This window comes from Ochotona curzoniae, unplaced genomic scaffold (assembly GCF_017591425.1).
Source record: "Ochotona curzoniae isolate NIBS_2020 unplaced genomic scaffold, NIBS_Ocur_1.0 scaffold_4505, whole genome shotgun sequence".
Lineage (NCBI taxonomy): Eukaryota > Metazoa > Chordata > Mammalia > Lagomorpha > Ochotonidae > Ochotona > Ochotona curzoniae.
Window position 1 is genome coordinate 73,277 of NW_024467118.1, and position 21,901 is coordinate 95,177.

At 58.3% G+C, this 21,901-nt stretch overlaps 2 protein-coding genes across 3 annotated transcripts; one reads left to right on the top strand and one right to left on the bottom strand.

Moving 5' to 3' along the window:
* Positions 1-1,630: 1,630 nt before the first annotated feature.
* Positions 1,631-20,049, top strand: PDE6B (phosphodiesterase 6B). The gene is made up of 22 exons (XM_040965840.1): positions 1,631-2,123; positions 5,205-5,357; positions 5,756-5,845; positions 12,109-12,249; positions 12,326-12,400; positions 12,818-12,882; positions 13,318-13,384; positions 13,644-13,691; positions 14,137-14,286; positions 14,484-14,627; positions 15,144-15,209; positions 15,708-15,854; positions 16,482-16,589; positions 16,769-16,878; positions 17,005-17,092; positions 17,522-17,622; positions 17,757-17,864; positions 18,012-18,075; positions 18,192-18,266; positions 18,791-18,874; positions 19,438-19,594; positions 19,970-20,049. The coding sequence occupies exons 1-22, from the start codon at positions 1,656-1,658 to the stop codon at positions 20,029-20,031; spliced, it is 2,571 nt and encodes an 856-aa protein (XP_040821774.1). The 5' UTR covers positions 1,631-1,655; the 3' UTR covers positions 20,032-20,049.
* Positions 20,050-20,785: 736 nt separating this feature from the next.
* On the bottom strand, positions 20,786-21,879 carry ATP5ME (ATP synthase membrane subunit e). 2 transcript variants are annotated; one of them, XM_040966051.1, is made up of 4 exons: positions 21,555-21,879; positions 21,186-21,240; positions 20,994-21,092; positions 20,786-20,881 (listed from the first exon to the last, which is right to left on the bottom strand). In XM_040966051.1, the coding sequence occupies exons 1-4, from the start codon at positions 21,588-21,590 to the stop codon at positions 20,862-20,864; spliced, it is 210 nt and encodes a 69-aa protein (XP_040821985.1). In that variant the 5' UTR covers positions 21,591-21,879; the 3' UTR covers positions 20,786-20,861. The 2 variants fall into 2 exon arrangements, with proteins under 2 accessions (XP_040821985.1, XP_040821984.1); XM_040966050.1 differs by having other exon boundaries at positions 20,786-20,887; positions 21,555-21,776.
* Positions 21,880-21,901: the final 22 nt, after the last annotated feature.

Below are 21,901 nucleotides of genomic sequence, written 5' to 3' on the forward strand. Positions count from 1 at the left end.
TGTGCCAGTGAGTGTCCTGTACACAGTGAACGTTTGGAGGATTCACTCCTCTTCATAACTAAAATGGGAAGCATGTGAACTACAAGTTCTTTGCCTCCATGAGCTGCACTGAATGCTCCTCCCACTCCTAGGGTGACTGTCCACTGGGGTTGCAGCAGCAGGTGAAGGTGCCCAGGAGATGAACATCTTACCTTGGGGATGTGCCAGGTAACTCCAGGATGTTGGAGATCCACGGAGGCCTCTGCCACACCACAGAGACCACAGTCAGCTCACAGCAGAGACCACACTCAGATCAAACACACAGTCACTGAGACACACAAACCACAAGCATTTCAGGCACACAGGGGCCGTGGTCATGCCCAGTGCCTTGCATATAGTAAGACAGTGAGTATTATGTAAAGGATATGAGACTCTCACCTTTAACCAAGGTTTCTGAAAATGCTAGAGTCTTTACTTAGATGTGGATTCTCCTATTCTCCCCTTGAATGCTGTGGTTCTGACCATGGCAGCTCACAGGGGCCAGGCTGCCACCTGCCCGTTTGGGGTCTCCTCACCCCCCAATTGGGTTCTTGACCTACCCTGCAGAGTGCAGGCCCAGGCCACATCCACCTGGGAGTGGCCAGGTTGCCTGGCAATTACTTCGTTGGCTGCACAGCCTCCAGTGGATTCCTGGATGTCCCATTTTGTTTCCATCATGAACAAGATTGTCTGGGGTGGTACTGTGGCACAGTACATCAAGCCACCATCTCCAGTGCTAGTCCCACCCCAGGCTGCTCTGCTTCCCTCCCACTCCCTGCTAATGTGTCTGGGAAAGCAGTGGAGGACAGAGGTCAGCTCAGATGCTTGTGTAGGGCTCTCGCCCCAACACAGGGGCTGCAGGAAAGGGCAGCCCAGTGTCCTGTGTCTCAAAGGCTGATGGTGCAGATGAGCAGAGCCTGTGGTCACTTCCTGGGACAGCAGCAAGAGGGAACCTAGCTGCACCTGTCCCAGTTATGGGGGTCATGGCTCTATGTGGAAATAAGGAGAGAGCCTGAGTCTTGGACCCACCAGCCTCTCTCCCAGTGGTTCCCCCCCCCCCCCGTCCACCAGCAGGGAAGGGGTCAGAGTTAGGCAGAGCCTGTGCGGAAGGGTGAGGGAGGGGAGTGGAGAGATGTGGCAAGGAGTAACTTGAATGTTTTCCGCTGAAGCCAGCACAGTCAGCATAGAGACCTCATGGATGGTCCAGACTCTTTCATCCAGAGGGAGTTCACCCACTCTAGGCTCTGACACCCTGTACCTCATGGGCTCCTCCCTGGGACCTGGGGTCAAGCTGGCCAGGCCTCCCTGGCCCTGCCTGGGGAGGTGCTGGCAGCCCAGCTCACTTTACCCCACGAGGACCTGGGGCTGCTGCTCAGGTTCACAGTCTTTCTGTCTGGAGGCCCTCCGAGCAGGTCTGTCCTCCTGAAGCCAAAGCCTGCCCCTGCCGGCCTCAGCCCAGCGTACCTGCTGCAGGTTCGCAGGGGGAGGGCACAGCGTTAGCCAGGCATCCTGTGGGTGTGTGGGTGTGTGTCAGTGGCCACCAGCTCCCTAATCGCTGCTAAGACAGCCTTTGCTGAGGCAGCGTTTGCAGCTGCTCATGCTAGCTGTGGCGGCCAGGGGCACAGGCATCAGCCACCATGAGCCTCAGTGAGCAGCAGGTGCGCGGCTTCCTGGATCAGAACCCCAGCTTTGCCCACCAGTACTTCGGGAAGCAACTGAGCCCCGAGCTGGTGGCAGGGGCCTGTGGGGATGGTGTCCCGGTGGGCTGCGGGAGCCTGCGCGAGCTGTGCCAGGTGGAGGAGAGCCGGGCCCTGTTTGAGCTGGTGCAGGATATGCAGGAGAGCATCAACATGGAGCGTGTTGTCTTCAAGATCCTGCGGCGCCTGGGCCCCCTGCTCCATGCTGACTGCTGCAGCCTCTTCATGTACCGCCAGCGCAATGGTGTGGCCGAGCTCGCCACACGGCTCTTCAGTGTGCGGGCCGACAGTGTCCTGGAGGACTGCCTGGTGCCTCCTGACTCTGAGATCGTCTTCCCGCTGGACATCGGTGTTGTGGGGCATGTGGCCCAGACCAAGAAGATGGTGAATGTGGAAGATGTGTCCCAGGTGGGTGTGAGGCCGAGGGCTCCCTGCATCCACTGGGGTCATTAGTGGTCAACTGGGGCCTGTACAGAGACTCAACAGAGGGCACGTAAGGTCCCCATCAGCCCCTCTGAGTGGGACTGTGGCCCCTGCAAGGGTCCCTGTGAAGGGCTCTATCCCTGTGCTGGCCACTTCTGGCCCTGGCTGGGCCTTTTGAACTTTCCATCACAGACCCCTCTGGCCCCATGTTCATCCCTCAACACTGCCTCTCCCAGCCACTCCTGGGACTGGGGCAGCCACACGCAGATGCTCTCTCCACCACAGTGCCCAGAGGCCTGAGGGTCCCCAGAGGCTCAGGGCTTGGGCAGCCATGGCCTCAGGCCCAGACTCTGGGTGGCCAAGGGCACAGCCTGGGGTTGCTCCAGCAGCCAACGGTCCCTACGATCAGGAAGATGGACTGAGCCACAACCACGCTGGCTCCAGGTCAGTCTGGGTCTGGAATCAGTGTGGACGCCAGCTCACTGACAAGCACAAGGAGGAGGCTGCTGGGTCTGGCAGTGCTGCCCACCTGTGCTTGGAGTGACATGGCTCAAGAATGTGACGGGCAGTGGCCAGGGAGATGCTACAGACAGACAAGGAGCTCCTGAGGAGGAAGGAGGCAGGGAAGAGCCTAACCCCAGGTTCTGCCCCCAGCCCAGAGGCCCTCAGACCCATCAAACCTGCCTGCCCATGGGGAATCCCGCAGGGACTCCAGCCTGGGAAGGAAGTGGCCCCAATCCTCTTAGCTGCACCTGCTATAAACGGCCAGGCCAGCGCCCTGGATATGTTAATCTTCAGGCTGGCTCCACCATTTCACTTCAGGAAGTGGGTCACCACCAATCCCTCACAAGACCCCTGGCCACATGCCCAGGTGGGCATCCCCTGCTCCCTACCTGGCACATACAGGTTTCAGGGGCTCCCACCCCTCACCCCTAACTAATCCCTGGAGGTTCTGCTCCCTGCTTAGCCAACCTGGACCCAGGCCCCGCCCTTGCAGCTGGGCAGTGTTCCTGTGGGAGAATCGGGCATGTCAACAGGAAAGACAGACACCAGGGTCCTGGCCAATGAGCACCAATTGCCCAGAGGGAGCTTGCGGGTCCCCAACCAGCTTCACAGAGGGAGGCTGAGGCCCCCAGCCTTTGGCCAGCCTCCTCCCACTGCAGTCAAGACACCACAAGTACAGGCTCAGGTCCCCTAAGTACAAGCTCGGGTCCCCCTGAGCTGGCAGAGACTTCTCCCTGGTGTCACAGGGGTGGGCCAAGACCACTAATCTTGCCGTCCAATGACTCCTGCTGCCCACACTGCCCAACTGCCCAGGTCACTGGGACTTACCTGTTGGTTTAGGCCCTCCATGGAGTGAAAGCCAGGGACACCCTCCTGGGATGACCCCTGGCCTTCAAGCCATGTACTCAGGCACCACAGGCTCTAGGGGGTGGACACTAGCTCCTAGCCTCCCGCTGGACACCTCAGAGCCTCAGCAGCAGCCTGGCCAGTGACCCCAGGCAAAGCTGAGCCAAAGGCACAGCCAGCAGGATTTCCTTGAGGAGAAGGAGCCTGGTGGAGGGGTGGGAAGAGCAGTGCACACTCAAGAGGACCACTGGGAGTTATTTTTCTACTGATCAGAGGTCGAGGTGCAGAGTTTCCCAAACATGCACAACAGCTGGAAACCAGGAGCCAGGAGCCAAGAGCCAGGTTAGAGCCAGGAGCCAGAAACTGCATCTGGATCTGCCCTGTGGCGACAGGACCCAAGAACATACCTGCTGCTCCCAGTGTGTTAGCAGGAGCTAGAATAGGGAGGGACTTGACTTGAATGAATGGGATGTGGAAAGCTGGCTTCTCATACCATCTTCACCATGGACCCAAGCCTGCTCCAAGGCAGGAAGTGTTAAGTGCAGACAGAGGAGCCAGGGAAGCCACAGCTGTGACCCTTGCTACTCTCGGATACAGAGAGGGCCTCCCCTCCCTGGCACTGACATAGGGACCCAACCCAAGGTCCATCCCTGGCCAGGGCCTCCCATGAGATCCTGTAGTGGGTGGTTGAGAAGACATCTGCTCACACTCAGTCCAATGGCAATGATTGTGTGGCCAGCAGGGGCCAGGGCTGTGGAGAGCCTGAGGAGTGCCGGGGAGAGGCTGGGGGCTGGTCAGAGGCTGAGTGGGGCTGTGGAGAGGCTGGGGGCTGTGGAGAGCCTGAGGAGGGCTGGGGAGAGGCTGGGGGCTGGTCAGGGGCCGGGGAGAGGCTGGGGAGGGCTGGGGGCTGAGGAGGGGTGAGGGGATTGTTGGCCTCAGATGTGCACTCCGGAGAGAATAGTGAGGGTGCCCTCTGACCCAGGGAATGTCCCTACTTGCAACAGCACCTGTGCCCCTGAGTACCAACACTAAATAACACAAACGTGAGGGTACCTCGTGGCAACCCCTCATCCGTCCAGCAATAACCAAGGAGGCAGTTACCACTACTGATGCCCACCTGACTGTTGGCCGTGGGGAGGGGGTGCAGACCCATCTGACGTCTAGAGGACACCCTATGGGAAGCCCAGAGGCCAACCCAGACCATCTGAGTCCCCAGTGTCCACCCCAGTCGCTGTGCTGGGACCCTGGGTCTCATGTGAAGAAAAAAAAAAAAAAGCAGAGCCTAACAGGTGCGAGATGAAGGGGCTCAGGAACCCCTCTGGAAGCCATCCAGTGTTGCCCAGGAGCCAGGGGTGGATGAAGATTTTTTTTCACAGTGCAGCAGGTCCCCAGCCCCATGTGCTAGCTGCACTTGTCCTGCTCACGGATCCCCCAAAGCCACAGACAAGTATGGAGGGTGTGGATGAGGAGGCCAAAGTGAGAGAACGAGTCCCTGGGCTGGGGTCTTGGTGATGAGGCTAGTGGGCCAGACCCCAACTTCAGGAGACCACCCTGGTGGATAGCCAACAGGCATGGAAGAACCAGTGGTGCTACAGGGCAGAGCTGGTGAGACTCACAGACTCAGCAAGGAAGGAGGGAGGTGGAGCCCAGGGACTGTGTTCTGAGCAGGCCTAGCAACAGCTCAGGCTATGGCAATGCCTACTCTCCTCCTACCAGTGTCCCCACTTCAGCCCCTTTGCCGACGAGCTCACCGGCTACACCACAAGGAACATCCTGGCCATGCCCATCATGAATGGCAAGGATGTCATGGCTGTGATCATGGCTGTGAACAAGCTGGACGGACCCTGTTTCACCAGTGAAGACCAAGATGTGAGTTCCACATACCACACATATGTGTGAGTGCATGTCCCCACGAGTGTGCCCTGCTCTACATGTCACTGTCTTTCCCACACATACGTGTGAGTGCAGGTCCAAGCATGTGCCCTGCTCCACATGTTGCTGTGCTTCCTGTGAACGTGTGTGAGTGCATCCCCACACGTGTGCCCTGCTCTGCATGTCAGTATCCTTCCCATGCATGTGTGAGCATGCACATACACATGTAAACTGTGTTCTGTGTGTGACCGACCCTCCTCTGCACTGTGTGAGCATGGGCTCCCACCATGAGCTTTGCAGTGCAGAGCCAGTGTCCCTGCAACAGACTAAGGTGATTCTGTTGCCCTCCACAGGGCCGAGCCCAAAACGTCCAACCCCTGTAACTCCTATTCCAGGTTTTCTCCAAATACCTGAATTTTGCCACCTTGAACCTCAAGATCTACCACCTTAGCTACCTCCACAACTGTGAGACACGGCGAGGCCAGGTACCTCCCAGCCCTGACCCCATCTGTCGGCCCCAGGCACCTCTGCAGGGGGGTGGTCAGCCATGAGCGACCAGATCATGTCCATTGGGCTTTTGTGGTTGCACCAGGCAGCAGACAGGCCTGGTGTTTGTCCTGCAGGTGGGCAGTGGTGTGTGCTACAGGAAGGCCTCTGAGGGAGCTGCTGGTGGGACCCACAAACGAGTGGTTGGCACAGGGTTTCAGCACCAGCAGCAGAGCTTCCACTGTCCACCCAGCCCCTGGTCCTTGCTGCAAACCAGTCAAGAGGCTGCTGTGCTGGTCCCATGGTCTCAAGAGAAAAGCTGGGTCCTGGGGCTCCTCCTGACCCCAGAAGAGCATCTGAAAGTGGGAGAGGCTTCCGGCAGCACACCCAACCATGGCACACCACGTGGCCAGGGAGCTCTGCATCCAGGGGCAATGTGGAGGGGACACTGCAGCCCATGCCCAGGGTGGGGAACACGATGCTCCTAGAATCAGGGAGGATGAGGCCCAGAGCCAGCAGGAGGGGCAAGGACAGGAAGCAGTTGAGAGCACAGGTAAGCAGGGCTGCCGATCAGCTAGGGCTAGGAGAGTCAGCAGGTGGGAGTAGGCAAGCACGAGAAACTACAGCCAGCACAGGACCAAAAGGGGAAGGCCGGACTCACCCAGACTGAAAGCAGGCATTTCCCCAGGTCTGCCTCCAGGTGCAGGAGTCCAAGCACTTTGGGCACCATCTGCTGCTTTCCTAGACTATCAGCAGGAGCTGGGCGGGAAGTGGGGCAGCCAGACTGGATCTGCACTGGCGTGGGATATAGCAAGGGCTTAACTTGTCCCTTTTTAAGTAAACATCAGTTCACAACCGTTTTAGATGTGCAGCACAAACTGGAGAGGGTAGGATTTGCCTACCTGCAAGCTCACACACCTCCACCAGTCAGGAGGGTCAGCAAGAGAGCCGAGATGGATACTCCATTGTCTCTTCCCCTCACAGCCAGCCTCTTGGCAGGCTCCTTGGGTCTCCTTGGGCTCCCCAGGGCTGGATGACCACGGCCAGGGTAGGCCTAGCGTCCTCTCAGGTAACTGCGGCCAGGGCAGGCCTGGTGTCTGACTGGAGAACTGTGCCTGGGCAGGCCCAGTGTCCTGACAGTTGACCATGGCATGGGCAGACCTGACCACCACCAACGCACAAAGCCTGGAGCCCCATGCCCTCTGACCATCCCTGGACAGTGCCCAAAGCTCCCATCCATTGAGGCCGCAGCTGGACCCTCAGTACTTTATCTTCCCAAACACACCTGTGTGTATCTGCATGTGGATTATTCTCTGAACTGCATTTTCAGAGCAGAAAGTTTCTGTAAATCTGGCTTATTGTCCTTTGTAGATTGTTCATTGTGCTATAGCTAAAAATTCATCCAGAACCTCCAAGGTCACCTCGAATTCATGCTGTTTTCTTCAAGAAGTTTCCACAGCTTTGTTTTTGTGCTCAGCTGCAATCACTTTGTGACAGGCACAAGACCTGTGCCTAGAGGCTTCTGTTCTGGGCACCTTGGTGCCCAGGACAGCTCATCTCCAGGCAGTGTCTATGGCTTCAGGCCATGTTGGAGACATGGATGGGGCTCAGCCCCCTGGAGCCGTGTGTGTATGTGTGTGTTGCGGGGGTCATGGACAGGGATCAGCCCTCTGGGCCATGGAGAGTGCGACATGGATAAGGCTCAGTCCCCTGGGCCATGTATGTTGAGGGGTCATGGATGGAGCTCAGTCCCGCAGGTTGTATGTGTGTTGGGGGTCATGGACGGGGCTCAGTCCCCTGGACCAAGTGTAGGGTGGCATTATACCAGGGCCTGCTCTCTCCCAAGGCTCTCCTCTCACATCATTGTATCCTCACAGCCTTTTTAAAAGATTTATTTATTGTTTTTCTTATTGGAAAGGCAGATTTACAGAGAGGAGACACAGAAAGATCTTCCATCTGCTAGTTCATTCCCCCAAATGCCTGCAATGGCCAAAGCTAAGCAAATCTGAAACCAGAAGCCAAGAGCCTCTTCCAGGCCTCCCACGTGGGTACAGGGTTCCATGGCTTTGGGCCATCTTCTGCTGCATTCCCAGGCCTCAGTAGGAAGCTGGATGGAACGTGGAGCAGCTGGGACATGAACTGGTCCCCGTATCAGATACTGACCATTGAGCTGTCGTACCGAGCCCATGCTCACAGTGCTGAAGACCATCTCAGTCTGCCAACCTCTTTTCTGTAACGTGGTGCTGGCTAGTTTGGGTCTTTCTGTCTTTCCATATGAACTTTAGAATCAGTGTGATAATACTCACAGAACTTTGTCTTTTAGCTGGGTTTGTGTTAAGTCTGCAGCTCAAGATGGCAATCGCTTCCAATGGGGGTGACTTTTTACAGGAGAGCCTCAAGGAACTGAGCAGGTCCTTGCAATGCACCTGTTTGGCTCCTGGGTGAGTCGCAGGTGGGCTGTTAGTAGATGGGCATGGGTATTTTGCCCCTGGCTCCCAGGACAGGCCAAAACACAGCCATAACTGTCAGTACTCACCTGGGACCCATAGTCAGTCCTGACTCTGGAGCTGAGGCCTGGTCCATTAGATCCGGGACATCCCTCTGGCTCCAGCCCCTACTGACCCACACTGAGCACCACCTGCCCACAGCCAGTAAAGTGGCTGATTCTGTGGGATCCCCTGGGGCCTGAGTTCCCAGTATTGAGCTATTGGCGGAGGACTTGCTGGGGTCAGAGCAGCCCTCCCAGGGTCAGCCATCCAGGAAGAGGTGGGCAGTGTCAGGTGGCCAGGAAGCTCTGCCTCTGATAAGAGCTGGGCGGGGCCAGCCTGGGCAGATCCCACCAGGCCAACAGTTATGAGACCTTGGGCTCAGTTGCCAGAGCTGTGCAAGGGTCTGCATTTTGTTTCTGTTGCTTTCCTGAGTCCTGATCTGAACCCATAATCTCAGACCCTGAACCTGCCTATGGTCAGGGCTGGCCTGGCCCGGATCACAGACCAGAAGCAATGAGACCACTGGAGTGCCCAGAGCAAGAGCAAGGACAGGGGTTGGCCTGGGATGGCAGATGCCCTGGAGACCTGATCCAGACCGGAACCACAGGTGGAGTAGGGTCCCCTGGAGGAAGGAGAGGCAGGACATATCAACATTAGCTTGGATAAATGGTGGTGATTGTTGTAACATGAACTTCAAAATCATTAAAAGAATCCTAAGGGTGATCTGTACAACAGTGAAATTGCTTTGTACGCAAGAATATGTGTGAGCATTCTTTGTCTTCTGAGCTATGCTGAAATCACTGTGGAGGGGGATGTCGTGACAAGACCTGGGCTGCCCATCCTGTGCTGGTTCCAGGCTCCATGCCCTGTCCAGCTCCTGCTGATGCCCACGCTGGGGGTCCTTGAGGACCTGCTGCCCTGTTCCCATCTGCTCACCTTTGCCTGTCCCAGCTGCAGCTGATTTGGGGCGTTTGGGAAGTGAACCAGCAGATGGAAGCACTTTCTCTCAAACATGTAAATAAAAGCCACTTTAAAGTTTCCAGGGACTAATCCCTGGAAACAGAGCTTGGGGCAGGGCTCAGCCTGAGAACAGAGGGGCTGCAGGGAGAGAGCTCTGCCTGCCTCTTAGAGGAGAGGCTGTCTGTGGCTTTACCTGACTCTGATGTGCACCTGTCTGCACACTTTCCCTAACCCTCAGTGGGATGTATAAGCTGTATGGTCTTGGGATGCAGCCGGTGTTCATTAAAGAGGCAGAATCATTTGGCAGGTGTTGGGGGGGTGAAGGGGGCTCCAACTCATCATGACTTGAGCTGACTGCCTGGTCACCCACATCAGAGCACAGAGGCCAGGACAAGGGGCTTCAGAAACACCCCTGGGGTGGGGAGGGTGAAGAGGGGTCATGCCTGGTACTGTTGGACCCCACCAGAGGCTTGTCAGGGGGCCAGAGATGCAGGGAACCCCACCAAACCACAGGTTCCCTTTGCTGGAGCCACAGACAGACCCAGAGTTTAAGAGTCAAGCATTTGTGTCCTCAGCCCGATCTCTCCCGGCCAGTTGTGGAGCAGCAAGTCGGAAACACTGGGTTCCCTTTCCACTGATGCACTCACGTGCAAAGATATGTTTGAAAGGCAGACAGAGAGACAGAGAGAGGGCGTGAGAGAGAGAGGCAGAGACAGAGAGAAAGAGCTACTCTGCACTCCCCAGTCAGGGTCCCCAGTACTCGGCCCATCTTCAGTGCCTCAGAAAACTAGATCACAAGTGGAACAGTCAGCATCAGGGCCACGGCTCAGGGGAAGCTTCTGAAGTGTGTTCCCGATACACCTCCCCTGTACATGGGTCCCCCGTATGTGTCCCCTGACCACCTTCCTCATACATGAGTGCCCCGTACACCTCCCTCATACATGTGTCCCCCGTACACCTCCCTCATACATGTATCCCCCGTACACCTCACTCATACATGAGTCCCCCGTACACCTCCCTCATACATGTATCCCCTGACCTCCTCCCTCATACATGTGTCCCCCGTACACCTCCCTCATACATGAGTCCCCCGTACACCTCCCTCATACATGAGTCCCCCGTACACCTCCCTCCTACATGTGTCCCCCGTACACCTCCCTCATACATGAGTCCCCTGTACACCTCCCTCCTACATGTGTCCCCCGTACACCTCACTCATACATGAGTCCCCCGTACACCTCCCTCATACATGTGTCCCCCGTACACCTCCCTCATACATGAGTCCCCTGTACACCTCCCTCCTACATGTGTCCCCCGTACACCTCCCTCCTACATGTGTCCCCTGACCTCCTCCCTCATACATGAGTCCCCCGTACACCTCCCTCATACATGAGTGCCCTGTACACCTCCCTCGTACATGAGTCCCCCATACACCTCCCTCATACATGTATCCCCTGACCTCCTCCCTCATACATGAGTCCCCCGTACACCTCCCTCATACATGTATCCCCTGACCACCTCCCTCATACATGAGTCCCCCGTACACCTCCCTCATACATGTGTCCCCTGACCTCCTCCCTCGTACATGAGTCCCCCATACACCTCCCTCATACATGTATCCCCTGACCTCCTCCCTCATACATGAGTCCCCCGTACACCTCCCTCATACATGTGTCCCCTGACCTCCTCCCTCGTACATGAGTCCCCCATACACCTCCCTCATACATGTATCCCCTGACCTCCTCCCTCATACATGAGTCCCCCGTACACCTCCCTCATACATGAGTCCCCCGTACACCTCCCTCATACATGTATCCCCTGACCTCCTCCCTCATACATGAGTCCCCCGTACACCTCCCTCATACATGTGTCCCCTGACCTCCTCCCTCATACATGTGTCCCCCGTACACCTCCCTCGTACATGAGTCCCCCGTACACCTCCCTCATACATGTATCCCCTGACCTCCTCCCTCATACATGAGTCCCCCGTACACCTCCCTCATACATGAGTCCCCCGTACACCTCCCTCATACATGTATCCCCTGACCTCCTCCCTCATACATGAGTCCCCCGTACACCTCCCTCGTACATGAGTCCCCCGTACACCTCCCTCATACATGTGTCCCCTGTACACCTCACTCATACATGAGTCCCCCGTACACCTCCCTCATACATGTGTCCCCTGACCTCCTCCCTCATACATGAGTCCCCCGTACACCTCCCTCATACATGAGTCCCCCGTACACCTCCCTCCTACATGTGTCCCCTGTACACCTCACTCATACATGAGTCCCCCGTACACCTCCCTCATACATGTGTCCCCTGACCTCCTCCCTCATACATGAGTCCCCCATACACCTCCCTCATACATGTGTCCCCTGAACTCCTCCCTCATACATGTGTCCCCCGTACACCTCCCTCGTACATGAGTCCCCCGTACACCTCACTCATACATGTATCCCCTGACCTCCTCACTCATACATGAGTCCCCCGTACACCTCCCTCATACATGAGTCCCCCGTACACCTCACTCATACATGTGTCCCCCATACACCTCCCTCATACATGAGTCCCCCGTACACCTCACTCATACATGAGTCCCCCGTACACCTCCCTCATACATGAGTCCCCTGTACACCTCACTCATACATGAGTCCCCCGTACACCTCCCTCGTACATGAGTCCCCCGTACACCTCCCTCATACACCTGTTCTCTGCACACCTCCTCATACACGTGTTCTTGTACACCTCCCTTTTACACATGTCCCCCATACATGTAGCCCCTGGTGCATGGGATGGTGTCTTGCCGGCAGGTGCTGCTGTGGTCAGCCAACAAGGTATTTGAGGAACTGACAGACATTGAGAGGCAGTTCCACAAGGCCTTCTACACGGTGCGAGCCTATCTCAACTGTGACCGCTACTCTGTGGGCCTCCTGGACATGACCAAAGAGAAGGTAAGACCCCACCCACAGCCCCTCCTGGCCAGCCAGCTCTGGGCCCAACTCATGAGCCTCCCTGCTGCCCTTTCAGGAGTTCTTTGATGTGTGGCCTGTGCTGATGGGCGAGGCCCAGCCATACTCAGGGCCACGCACACCTGACGGCCGGGTGAGTGGACACCAGCGTTGTCCAGCTTGGATTCCTGGGAGGTGCCTAGACCATCCTGAGTGTGGGCTATGCCAGCCAATCTACACCCCGTGCTGTCCCTGAGCCATGGGCATGCCTCCCCACGGGGATCCCAACTGCAAGCATGTGTGTTTGTGGGGGGGGCCAGATCAGCATCTCAGTGGGCAGAGCCCTGAGGAGTACAAGTGATGTCCTGCATGTGTGATTGTGTGTGCAAACATATGACATGCACACATGCCAGGGTTGTGTGTGTGTGACTGTATAAGCGTATATGCATGTATGTGGCCATGTGTGGTGTGTGTATGTGTCTGGGGGTCCCTGCTATTATTCACCTCTTCCAAGAGGGATCCCCTTTGTGGAGCTGGGATGGACCCCCTGCCTGACGTGTTCGTTTCTCAGGAAATCGTCTTCTACAAGGTTATTGACTACATCCTGCATGGCAAGGAGGACATTAAGGTCATCCCGTAAGTGCAGGTTTGGCAGGATGCTGGCCCAGGGTTAGGGAGGCCAGTGAGGGGGGCATCACCAGCTCAGAGAAGAATGCTCCCGACTCAGCTCCTCTTCACCCCTGCTCCATCCTGTTCCTCCTCACCCCTACACCACCCACTCCTCCTCACCCCTGTCCCACCCACTCTGTCCCTCCTCACCCCTGCCCCACCTAGCCCCTACTCACCCCTGTCCCATCCTGCTCCTCCTCACCTCTGCTCCACCTGGCTCCTCCTCACCCCGTCCCACCCGACTCCTCCTCACCCCTGCCCCACCTAGCCCCTACTCACCCCTGTCCCATCCTGTTCCTCTTCACCCCTGCCACACTCTGCTTCTCCTCACCCCTTCTCCCACCGAGTACCAGACCTGGGAGCTCACAGCTCCACCCCGTAACTCTCTGCTTCTCTCCCCAGCACACCCCCTGCTGACCACTGGGCCCTGGTCAGTGGCCTTCCAACCTACGTGGCTGAGAGTGGCTTTGTGAGTCCTGTGCCACATTGGGCAAAGTTTGTACCCAGGACCATACATGTCCCCAAGCCCTGCTCTACCCCAGCCCTGGCCCCTGCCCAGCACCACACCGTGTCCCCAGGCCCTGGCCTGCCCCAGCCCCGGGCCCTGTCCAGGACCACCCCACGTCCCCAGGAACAGTCCTGCCCCAGCCCTGGGCTCTGCCTCATCCCTGGAGTTTCTTCTCTGGACTCCACTGCCTGCTCTGCCACATGGCTCTGCTGTTTTCCAGATCTGCAACATCATGAACACCTCTGCGGATGAAATGTTCAAGTTCCAGGTACTGGTTTGTTCACAGTGTGTGTTCTGGCCAGACCAGCTGGGACTCAGCCACTCCCACTTAGCTGATCTCAGCTGGGCCAGGCTAGTCTCAGCATGGATGGTGTCTGCTCCGTGTGTCCACAACTGGGACATGGACTCAGATCGGCGCTCTCCTGGGCACCAGATGTCTCTGAGTCCCATAGGAACGGGCCCATCGTGTGTGGTTCCCTTGCCAGGCCCAGACATGTGGGGTAGGCAGTAGAGCAGTGCAGAGACTCTGTGTTGAGCCCAACCCTATGTGGCAGAGGCTTACACCTCCATGGAGCCAAAGGCCCCCCACCCCCAACCCAGTGAGAAAAGCATGAGGGGGCAGTCCAGGCCAACGATGGGGACCAGGCAGCACAAAAGCCCAGCCCCAACCCATGGGCAGCACAGATCACCTCAGCTATGACACACTCCCGCAGGACGGGCCCCTGGACGACTCTGGATGGGTCATCAAGAATGTGCTATCCATGCCCATCGTCAACAAGAAGGAGGAGATTGTGGGAGTGGCCACATTTTACAACAGGAAGGACGGGAAGCCCTTCGATGAGCAGGATGAAGTTATCATGGAGGTAAACGCTAGCCAAGGGTGCAAGTAGCTCACCAGGTGTGTGGGGGACAGGTGTGTAGTTGCCTGCCAACCTGCATGAGACTGAAGGGGTGGTAAGGTATATGGGGGATGACCTCTGGAGTACCTGCCCTGCAGCAATCCAGGGGCAACAGGAAGTGGAGCACACAGGAAGTGCCCTCATACCCACTGTCTCTCCAGTCCCTGACACAGTTCCTGGGCTGGTCAGTGCTGAACACCGACACCTACGATAAAATGAACAAACTAGAGAACCGCAAGGACATCGCCCAAGACATGGTTCTGTACCACGTGAGATGTGACAAGGATGAAATCCAGGCAATCCTGGTACTATTCATGCACCCCCTATTTGTCCCTGGGTGGGGAACAGCGGTCAGGATACAGAGGGCCCTACCCTCATACCCCTCTGTTCCTGGGTCGGGGGGAACAATGGTCAGCACATAGAAGCCAGCCCGGTCCTGCCCTCGCCCCAGCCAACATAGCCAGGCTGGAGTGAGGCCAGGGCTGAATGCTGAGTGTGGCCAGAGCCCTGAACATCCATCATAGGTCCTGCAGATGGGACCTGAGAGGCAAGTCTGTGTGGGAAGTGAGCTGTAGACACACATTTCTCCAGGTCTGGATGTAGTGCTTCCTGTGCACAAATCGCTACTGCCCTTGCTTCTCAGACAGCGCCACCTTCCAGCTTACAGGGGTGCAGCCTCACCGTGAAAGTATAGCGGGCGGGCCTCACTGTGAAGCTGCAGGGGGCACAGTATCTCTGTGAAGGTGCAGAGGGCAGGGTACCCTATAACTGAGAGTGGACAAGCATAAGCCTGTGCCTCACACTTGTCTGCCTTTCTCCAGCCAACCAGAAAGCGGCTGGGCAAGGAGCCTGCTGACTGTGAGGAGGAGGAACTAGGCATCATTCTGGTGAGCTCCACTGCCGTCCTGGGGTGTGGGAGGGCAGAGTCCTCACCCCTGTGCACACAGTGCTGCCTGCTGGGCATGTCCTATGTGTATATGTCCAAGCATGCTGTGTCTGCAAGTCTGCCCTGAGCATACCCCTGTGTTCTCCCAGAACTGCCCGTGTGCCCATCTGTGATGCCCAGTGCACATATGTGCTGGCGTGTGTGTCCAGAGTGCAGGGTGAGTCACCCTAGAGGCATATGACATGGCCGTCACTGCCCATGTGACTAAGCCACCCTGGGGCAGGACGTGAATCACATGAATTTTTCCCAAGTCTCAATCATCATCCAGCAGCTGCTAGCCTGTGATTGCAACACACCTCTGGAGTGTGCACATGTGTGCTTTATCCACATGTGTCCGTGTCCACCTGAGTGTGGAGTCCATGCATGCCTGTGTGAGATCATTCAAGCACCTGGTGGAGCTGCAGCAGCCCTGCCCTTCATTCTCCAACCCTCCTTGCAGAAGGAAGAGCTGCCCGGACCCAACAAGTTTGACATCTATGAGTTCCACTTCTCAGACCTGGAGTGCACAGAGCTGGAGCTGGTCAAATGCGGCATCCAGATGTACTATGAGCTGGGTGTGGTCCGCAAGTTCCAGATCCCTCAGGAGGTGAGACCACGCCGGGCACCCCATGACGAGGGAGGAACATGGGGACCCATGATGGGGAAGGGACGTGTGGGGCCCATGACAAGGGAGGAACGTGGTCGGAGCCACATGGCCACTGGAAGCAGTAGGGACATGGCAGGGGCCCAGATCCCACAGAACATTTGTTTAGAATGGATGGCAGTGCACAGTGAGGAGGGAGGGAGGGTGAATGTGCCGTCTTCTAGTCACTGTGATCCTTGGGGCTGACCTGAGGCTCCAGGAGAGGGGCCCTGCTCTGCAGCCCTGGGAGGGAGGTTGTGTCCTTCAGGCTCCTCTGGGGCTGGAGGAAGGAGACTGGGAGACTGTGCAGATGGAAGAGATACCAATGCACCTACATGCACGTGAACAGAGAGAACAAACCCTAAAGTCACAGTGGGGGCAGTTGAGGCCCCCTGGGCACACACCTGCTCCCCATCTTCCCAGGACTAAGTCCCCCCACCTCAAGGGGCCTGTCCCAGGCTGAGACCGGCTGACTTTCTGGCTCCTACCGCCTCTTCCTCTCCCCACTATAGGGGCCACTGGAGAGATGGGAGGTGGGGGTCCCCAGGAGCCTGGGTCAGGGTGTGGAGCCTGTGTGTTCTGTGGGCCCAGGTCCTGGTACGGTTCCTGTTCTCCGTCAGCAAAGCCTACCGCAGAATCACCTATCACAACTGGCGTCACGGCTTCAACGTGGCACAGACCATGTTTACGCTGCTCATGGTGGGTGCTGGAGGCCAGCGGGGTGGGCCCCAAAGCAAACAGGGCCCCACAGGTAGAGAGGACCCATATACAGACAACATCCCACAGGCAGACAGACCAAGAAGTTTGCCCAGGGTGGAAGGGGGGATTCACTTGGTTTGGTACCCACATGACCCAGCTTCCTCTCCCACGACTGGCAGACTGGCAAACTCAAGAGTTACTACACAGACCTGGAGGCCTTCGCCATGGTGACTGCCGGCCTATGCCATGACATCGACCACCGTGGTACCAACAACCTGTACCAGATGAAGTAGGCGTCCTGGTTGGGGGGACCACATTTGTGACAAGAGCCACTGGCAGGGAGTCAGAGGGTGCCACAGCTGCATGGGCCAGCTGTCACTCTGTCCCTGGGTCTCTGTGTACTTGCTCCTGACAGATCCCAGAACCCTCTGGCCAAGCTCCATGGCTCCTCCATTTTGGAGCGTCACCACCTGGAATTCGGCAAGTTTCTTCTTGGAGAGGAGGTTCGTGTCTACACTCATGGCTGTGTGTGCTCCCAGGCTGTGTGCACACCAAGCTGTGTGTCCGGGGGATGGGCAATGCTGTAGGCCTCATGTCCCAGGCATGGGGGAAGGCCAGGTGGGCCAACACAAAGCTGTGGGCTGCCAGGGTTTGGAAGCCTGGGAAACCCCAGAGGCTGGTGTGCAGAAGGATTGGGTGGTGCAACAGTGTCCAGAGGGCAGTAACCAGGACTGACCCTGGGAGGTGGGCAATGGGCAGTGCAAAACCCCAAGTGGCCCTGCCCCTCCCTAGCTAGTCCCCTGGGTTCCCCAGAGGATGCAGATGGCCCAGGGCAGACCCTGGTATGGGCCAGGGCGAGGGCAGGGTGTGCAAGGAACAGGCAGGACAGTGTGGGGGACATGCACATGCTCACTCGTGGAGGCCCCCCGCAGAGCCTGAACATCTACCAGAACCTTAACCGGCGGCAGCACGAGCATGTGATCCACCTCATGGACATCGCCATCATTGCCACGGACCTGGCGCTCTACTTCAAGTACGTGTGCACTGTGTGGGGTGGGGCTGCACATGGGAGGAGGTGCCGGAGAGGGCCACACCAATAGGGGTGCACACTGAGGTGGGGGCTGAGTCCACCTGCTGCCCTGATGGCTTCCCTCACACTGTGCGCAGGAAGAGGACCATGTTTCAGAAGATTGTGGACGAGTCCAAGAACTACCAGGACAAGAAGAGCTGGGTGGAATACCTGTCCCTGGAGACCACACGCAAGGAGATTGTCATGTGAGTGCGGCAGCCTCCGCATGGGTCCTATACCTCAGGCAGAACCAGACCCATGTGCTCCCCCGGCCACATGCCCCACGCGCAGTGAGAGCCTGGGAGACACATGAAGGCACCTGCTCAGCTGTGCTCTGCTCTGCCTGCCCCTAGGGCCATGATGATGACTGCGTGCGACTTGTCAGCCATCACCAAGCCCTGGGAAGTGCAGAGCAAGGTTAGAGCCCCAGGTTGGGGGCTCCTGTGGGCCTAGGGGTAGGGGCAGATGGGGGCTCCTGCACGGGCAGGGGATGGGGGTTCTAAGGGGCAGACCCTCATACTCCCTGCCCCCAGGTGGCTCTTCTGGTAGCTGCAGAGTTCTGGGAACAAGGGGACTTGGAAAGGACCGTCTTGGATCAGCAGCCCATTGTGAGTGGCTGGGCTGCCAGGGGACTCAGGTTGTGCTGGGCTGTGCCTCGGGAGCTCCAGGTGGTGCTGTGGGAGAGGAAGGGCTGCCCAGGGTGGTGGAGCAGGAGCTGCAATGCCAGGACTAAGGCCAGCCAATGGCACTGTGGGCCAAGTCAGGCCAGGTCAGTGGGAAAGCCACTGGCTGGGCAAATTGACTGTATCCGGCAAGGCAGCCTGACAGTGGGCTGTGTCCAGAGAGCCTGAGGCCAGGTGCGGCTGGCCACTAGCAGGTTCCCTGGGGGACAGCAAGTCACACCCTTGCTGTGGCCTCAGGCATCCTTTGACATGGTAGACTAAGCAGGGTTCCCAGGGCACAGGGACCACATCCGGGGGACCCACAGCACTGTACCCAGGGCTCAGGCAAGACAGCTGATTACAGGGCCGGCATAGTTCCCAAGGGGCCCATGTTCCACGCTTCTGTCCTTGGGACGAGCAGGGGCCCGAGGAGCTGTCTTTCTGGTCACCACCTCTACTTCCCCTTTAAGCCCATGATGGACCGCAACAAGGCAGCCGAGCTCCCCAAGCTGCAGGTCGGCTTCATCGACTTCGTGTGCACCTTTGTGTACAAGGTAGGTGTGTGGGGCAGCTGCACCAGGAGGGCTATGGGTGCTCCAGAGGTTCAAGACTTGCTTGGCCTATCCCCATCCTCTTCCGAATGTGTTCACATGTAATAAGATGTGGTGTGAACTGTGCACTGCCAAATGCAAATGGGGCACGTGTAGGTATAGGGCATGCGTAGGCAAAGGACACGTACAGGCCATTTGTGCAGGTCTGACATGTCTGGAGGTAACATGCACACGCGAATTGTGTGCATGAGGAGGTTTGCAGGGTAGGCTCATCTGCCACCTCCATCTCCTTTCAGGGCTCGGCTCCATCCTGCCTCAGCCCCTCTACTGCTTCCAAGGTCCTGCACATCACAAGCCCAATGCAGGCCACCACACCCCCTTCTAGGGCTTGAGTGGGCCAGTGTCGTCCCACTGGAAGTCCCTCCCTCCTGGTGTCCTCACAGGGCCTTCCATAGAGGGGACAGGGAGCAAGGGGTATATGAGCTGGGGGGATGGGGGCAGTAGGGGCGGGCCAGAGGCAGGGAGCTGCTGCCCGTTATGCCCACTGACTGCTCCACTCCCCCCAGGAGTTTTCACGTTTCCACGAAGAAATCCTGCCCATGTTTGACCGCCTGCAGAACAACAGGAAGGAGTGGAAGGCGCTGGCAGACGAGTATGAGGCCAAAGTGAAGGCCCTGGAGGAGGAGAAGAAGAAGGAGGAAGAGCGGGTACCAGTCAAAAAAGGTCTGGGCTCCACAAGGCAGGAGCAGGCGCAGGGTAGGGCCTAGGATGATGGAGCTGACCTCACCAGCTGAATTCCCCAGACCCAAGATGCAGAATATCCCATGGGCAGGGGCACCCAATAGCCACGGGGGTTGAGGGCATTGGCTCAGCCACCTGCTCGCCCCCAAGAGGTAAACAAGCAACTGCAGGGCAGGCCTGTGCTAAGAAGGGCAGGGTGTCAGCCAGGGCTCTAGCTAAGGCAGGCTCAGCCCTGCTAATCGGCTAATCCGCTGGGGCTGGCCACTGGCCATGCTCTGGCCTTCCTCCTGAGGGGACTGGAGAACACACGGACAGCCATGAATGGACCTGATCTCACTGCCTCATCTTCCCTTGCAGTGGGCACTGAGATCTGCAACGGAGGCCCTGCACCCAAGTCCTCCACCTGCTGCCTCCTGTGAGCAGCTGGCAGGCCGTGGTCAGGTTAAAAGGCCGCAGAGACTGGAGACAGCAGACCCCTCGGAAGTCCCAAGGACTGTGTTTTATGGACTGAACCACTGTAATAACAAATGTACCTGCGAACTGTGGGGCTCACAGAGGCACAATGGACACCTCCAGTCGAAGATTCACAATAAACAAGCCACCTACTTCTCACACGGACTCAGTTTAAGAACCAACTGACAGACAAGCGAGGACCCACCCTAAGAAGGGCCTTCTACTGATGCTGCCACTTGTGACAGAAGGTGGAAGAAGGCGGAAACCAAGGACAGATCACGGACAGGACAGTGTGGGGGCACTGCCCACCAAAGGAGCTGCCCCTGAGGACGGCCCCACCCCTGCACATCACTGTCCAACAGTCGGGGGGGGGGGTTACCTTCCAGTCATCCCTGACAGGACACTCCCACCTCCAGTCACTCCAGATGGGAGGACACCCCTACCCCAGTCACCTGACTCCTGGTCACCCTAGATGAAAGGATGTTCACGCCCCACATTCACCTGACAGGACACCCCTGCTCCCGAGTCACCCCTGACAGGATGCTCCTGCCCCCAGTCACCCCAGATGGAAGGCCACTCACACCCTCCATTCACCCCTGACAGGAGGACACTCCTGCCCCCAGGCACCCCAGATGGGAGGGCATCCCCACAGATGTAAAGATGGCCCTCACTCTCCCTGGGCCCCCACACCACAGCAAATGAATGACACGAGCTGGTTCCGTGTCCGATCTTTATTCAGGAGCAGGTTCCAGGTGTCGGAGCTTTATTGGTTCCTGAGGCTCCAGATGACCCTTTCTCACTTCAGGATGCTTTCATCTTGGGCTGGGGTGGGAGGAAGACACTTGTGGTCAGGGGGCACGCTGTTCCCACAGCCCCTACCCCATCTCCCTAGGGCTCCGGGCCAGTGCGGGTGGCCACCTGCCCGCACCTTCGGCCAGCTCCCTCGCGATGCGCTTCAGTTCGTCCTGCTTTTTCTTCTCTTCCGCAGCTACCCTCCTCTCCTCCTCCGCGCGCGGCTTCAGGTAACCTGCGGGGCCGGGGTGCGCTGAGGGGCGCAGGGCGAACACCGCGGGGTCCCGCTCGCACCCCGACCCAAGCCCACCAGGCCACGGTCACTCACTGTGTCGCTTGGCTCCATAGGCCACGCCGAGGAACAGTGCCGAGTAGCGGCCGAGCTAAGGGGAGGAGGCGCGGGAAGGGGCTCGCACCGCGGGCGTGGGGTGCGAGGGACCCCGGGGTGTGGGGACGTGGAGACGCAGGGTGCGGAGGCCCGGGAGGACCCCGGGGTGCAGGGAGAGGGTGAGTGGGGACGCGGGGGGACCCCGGGGTGCAGGGAGAGGGTGAACGGGGACGCGGGCTCCGGGCGCAGCGAGAGCGGGGCATGGAGGGCACGGGACGGGCGGGTCACAGATCCCGGGGTCCGCGAGGGGACTGGCCGCAGCCCGCGGGGTCGGAAAGGGGCCCCGAGCGCCCGCAGGGCTGAGTTCACCTTGATGAGCGGGGACACCTGCACCGGCGGCACCATCTTGTCCGTGACCTTCGCACCGGAAGCACAATCCGCAGAGCGAGGCAACCTCAAGGGAGGCTGCGCTGGCACTAGTGTGGGCGGGGCGCGCGCATGCGCAGCCCGAAGGACGGGGGGGGCGCCGTCTGGGTGTGCAAGCGCAGAGGGCGGGAGCGTGGGTCCGGTTAAGCAAGCGTAGGGTCCTTGGCGGCGCTGACCTGGGTTCGGCTCGAGCTCCCAGGGCGGGTGTGCGTGGCCGGGGTTGGGGTCGGGGCCGAGAGCGGCCAGGACTGCCCATGGCGCCGTCCACCTCCGGGAGAGCGCACAGCCGG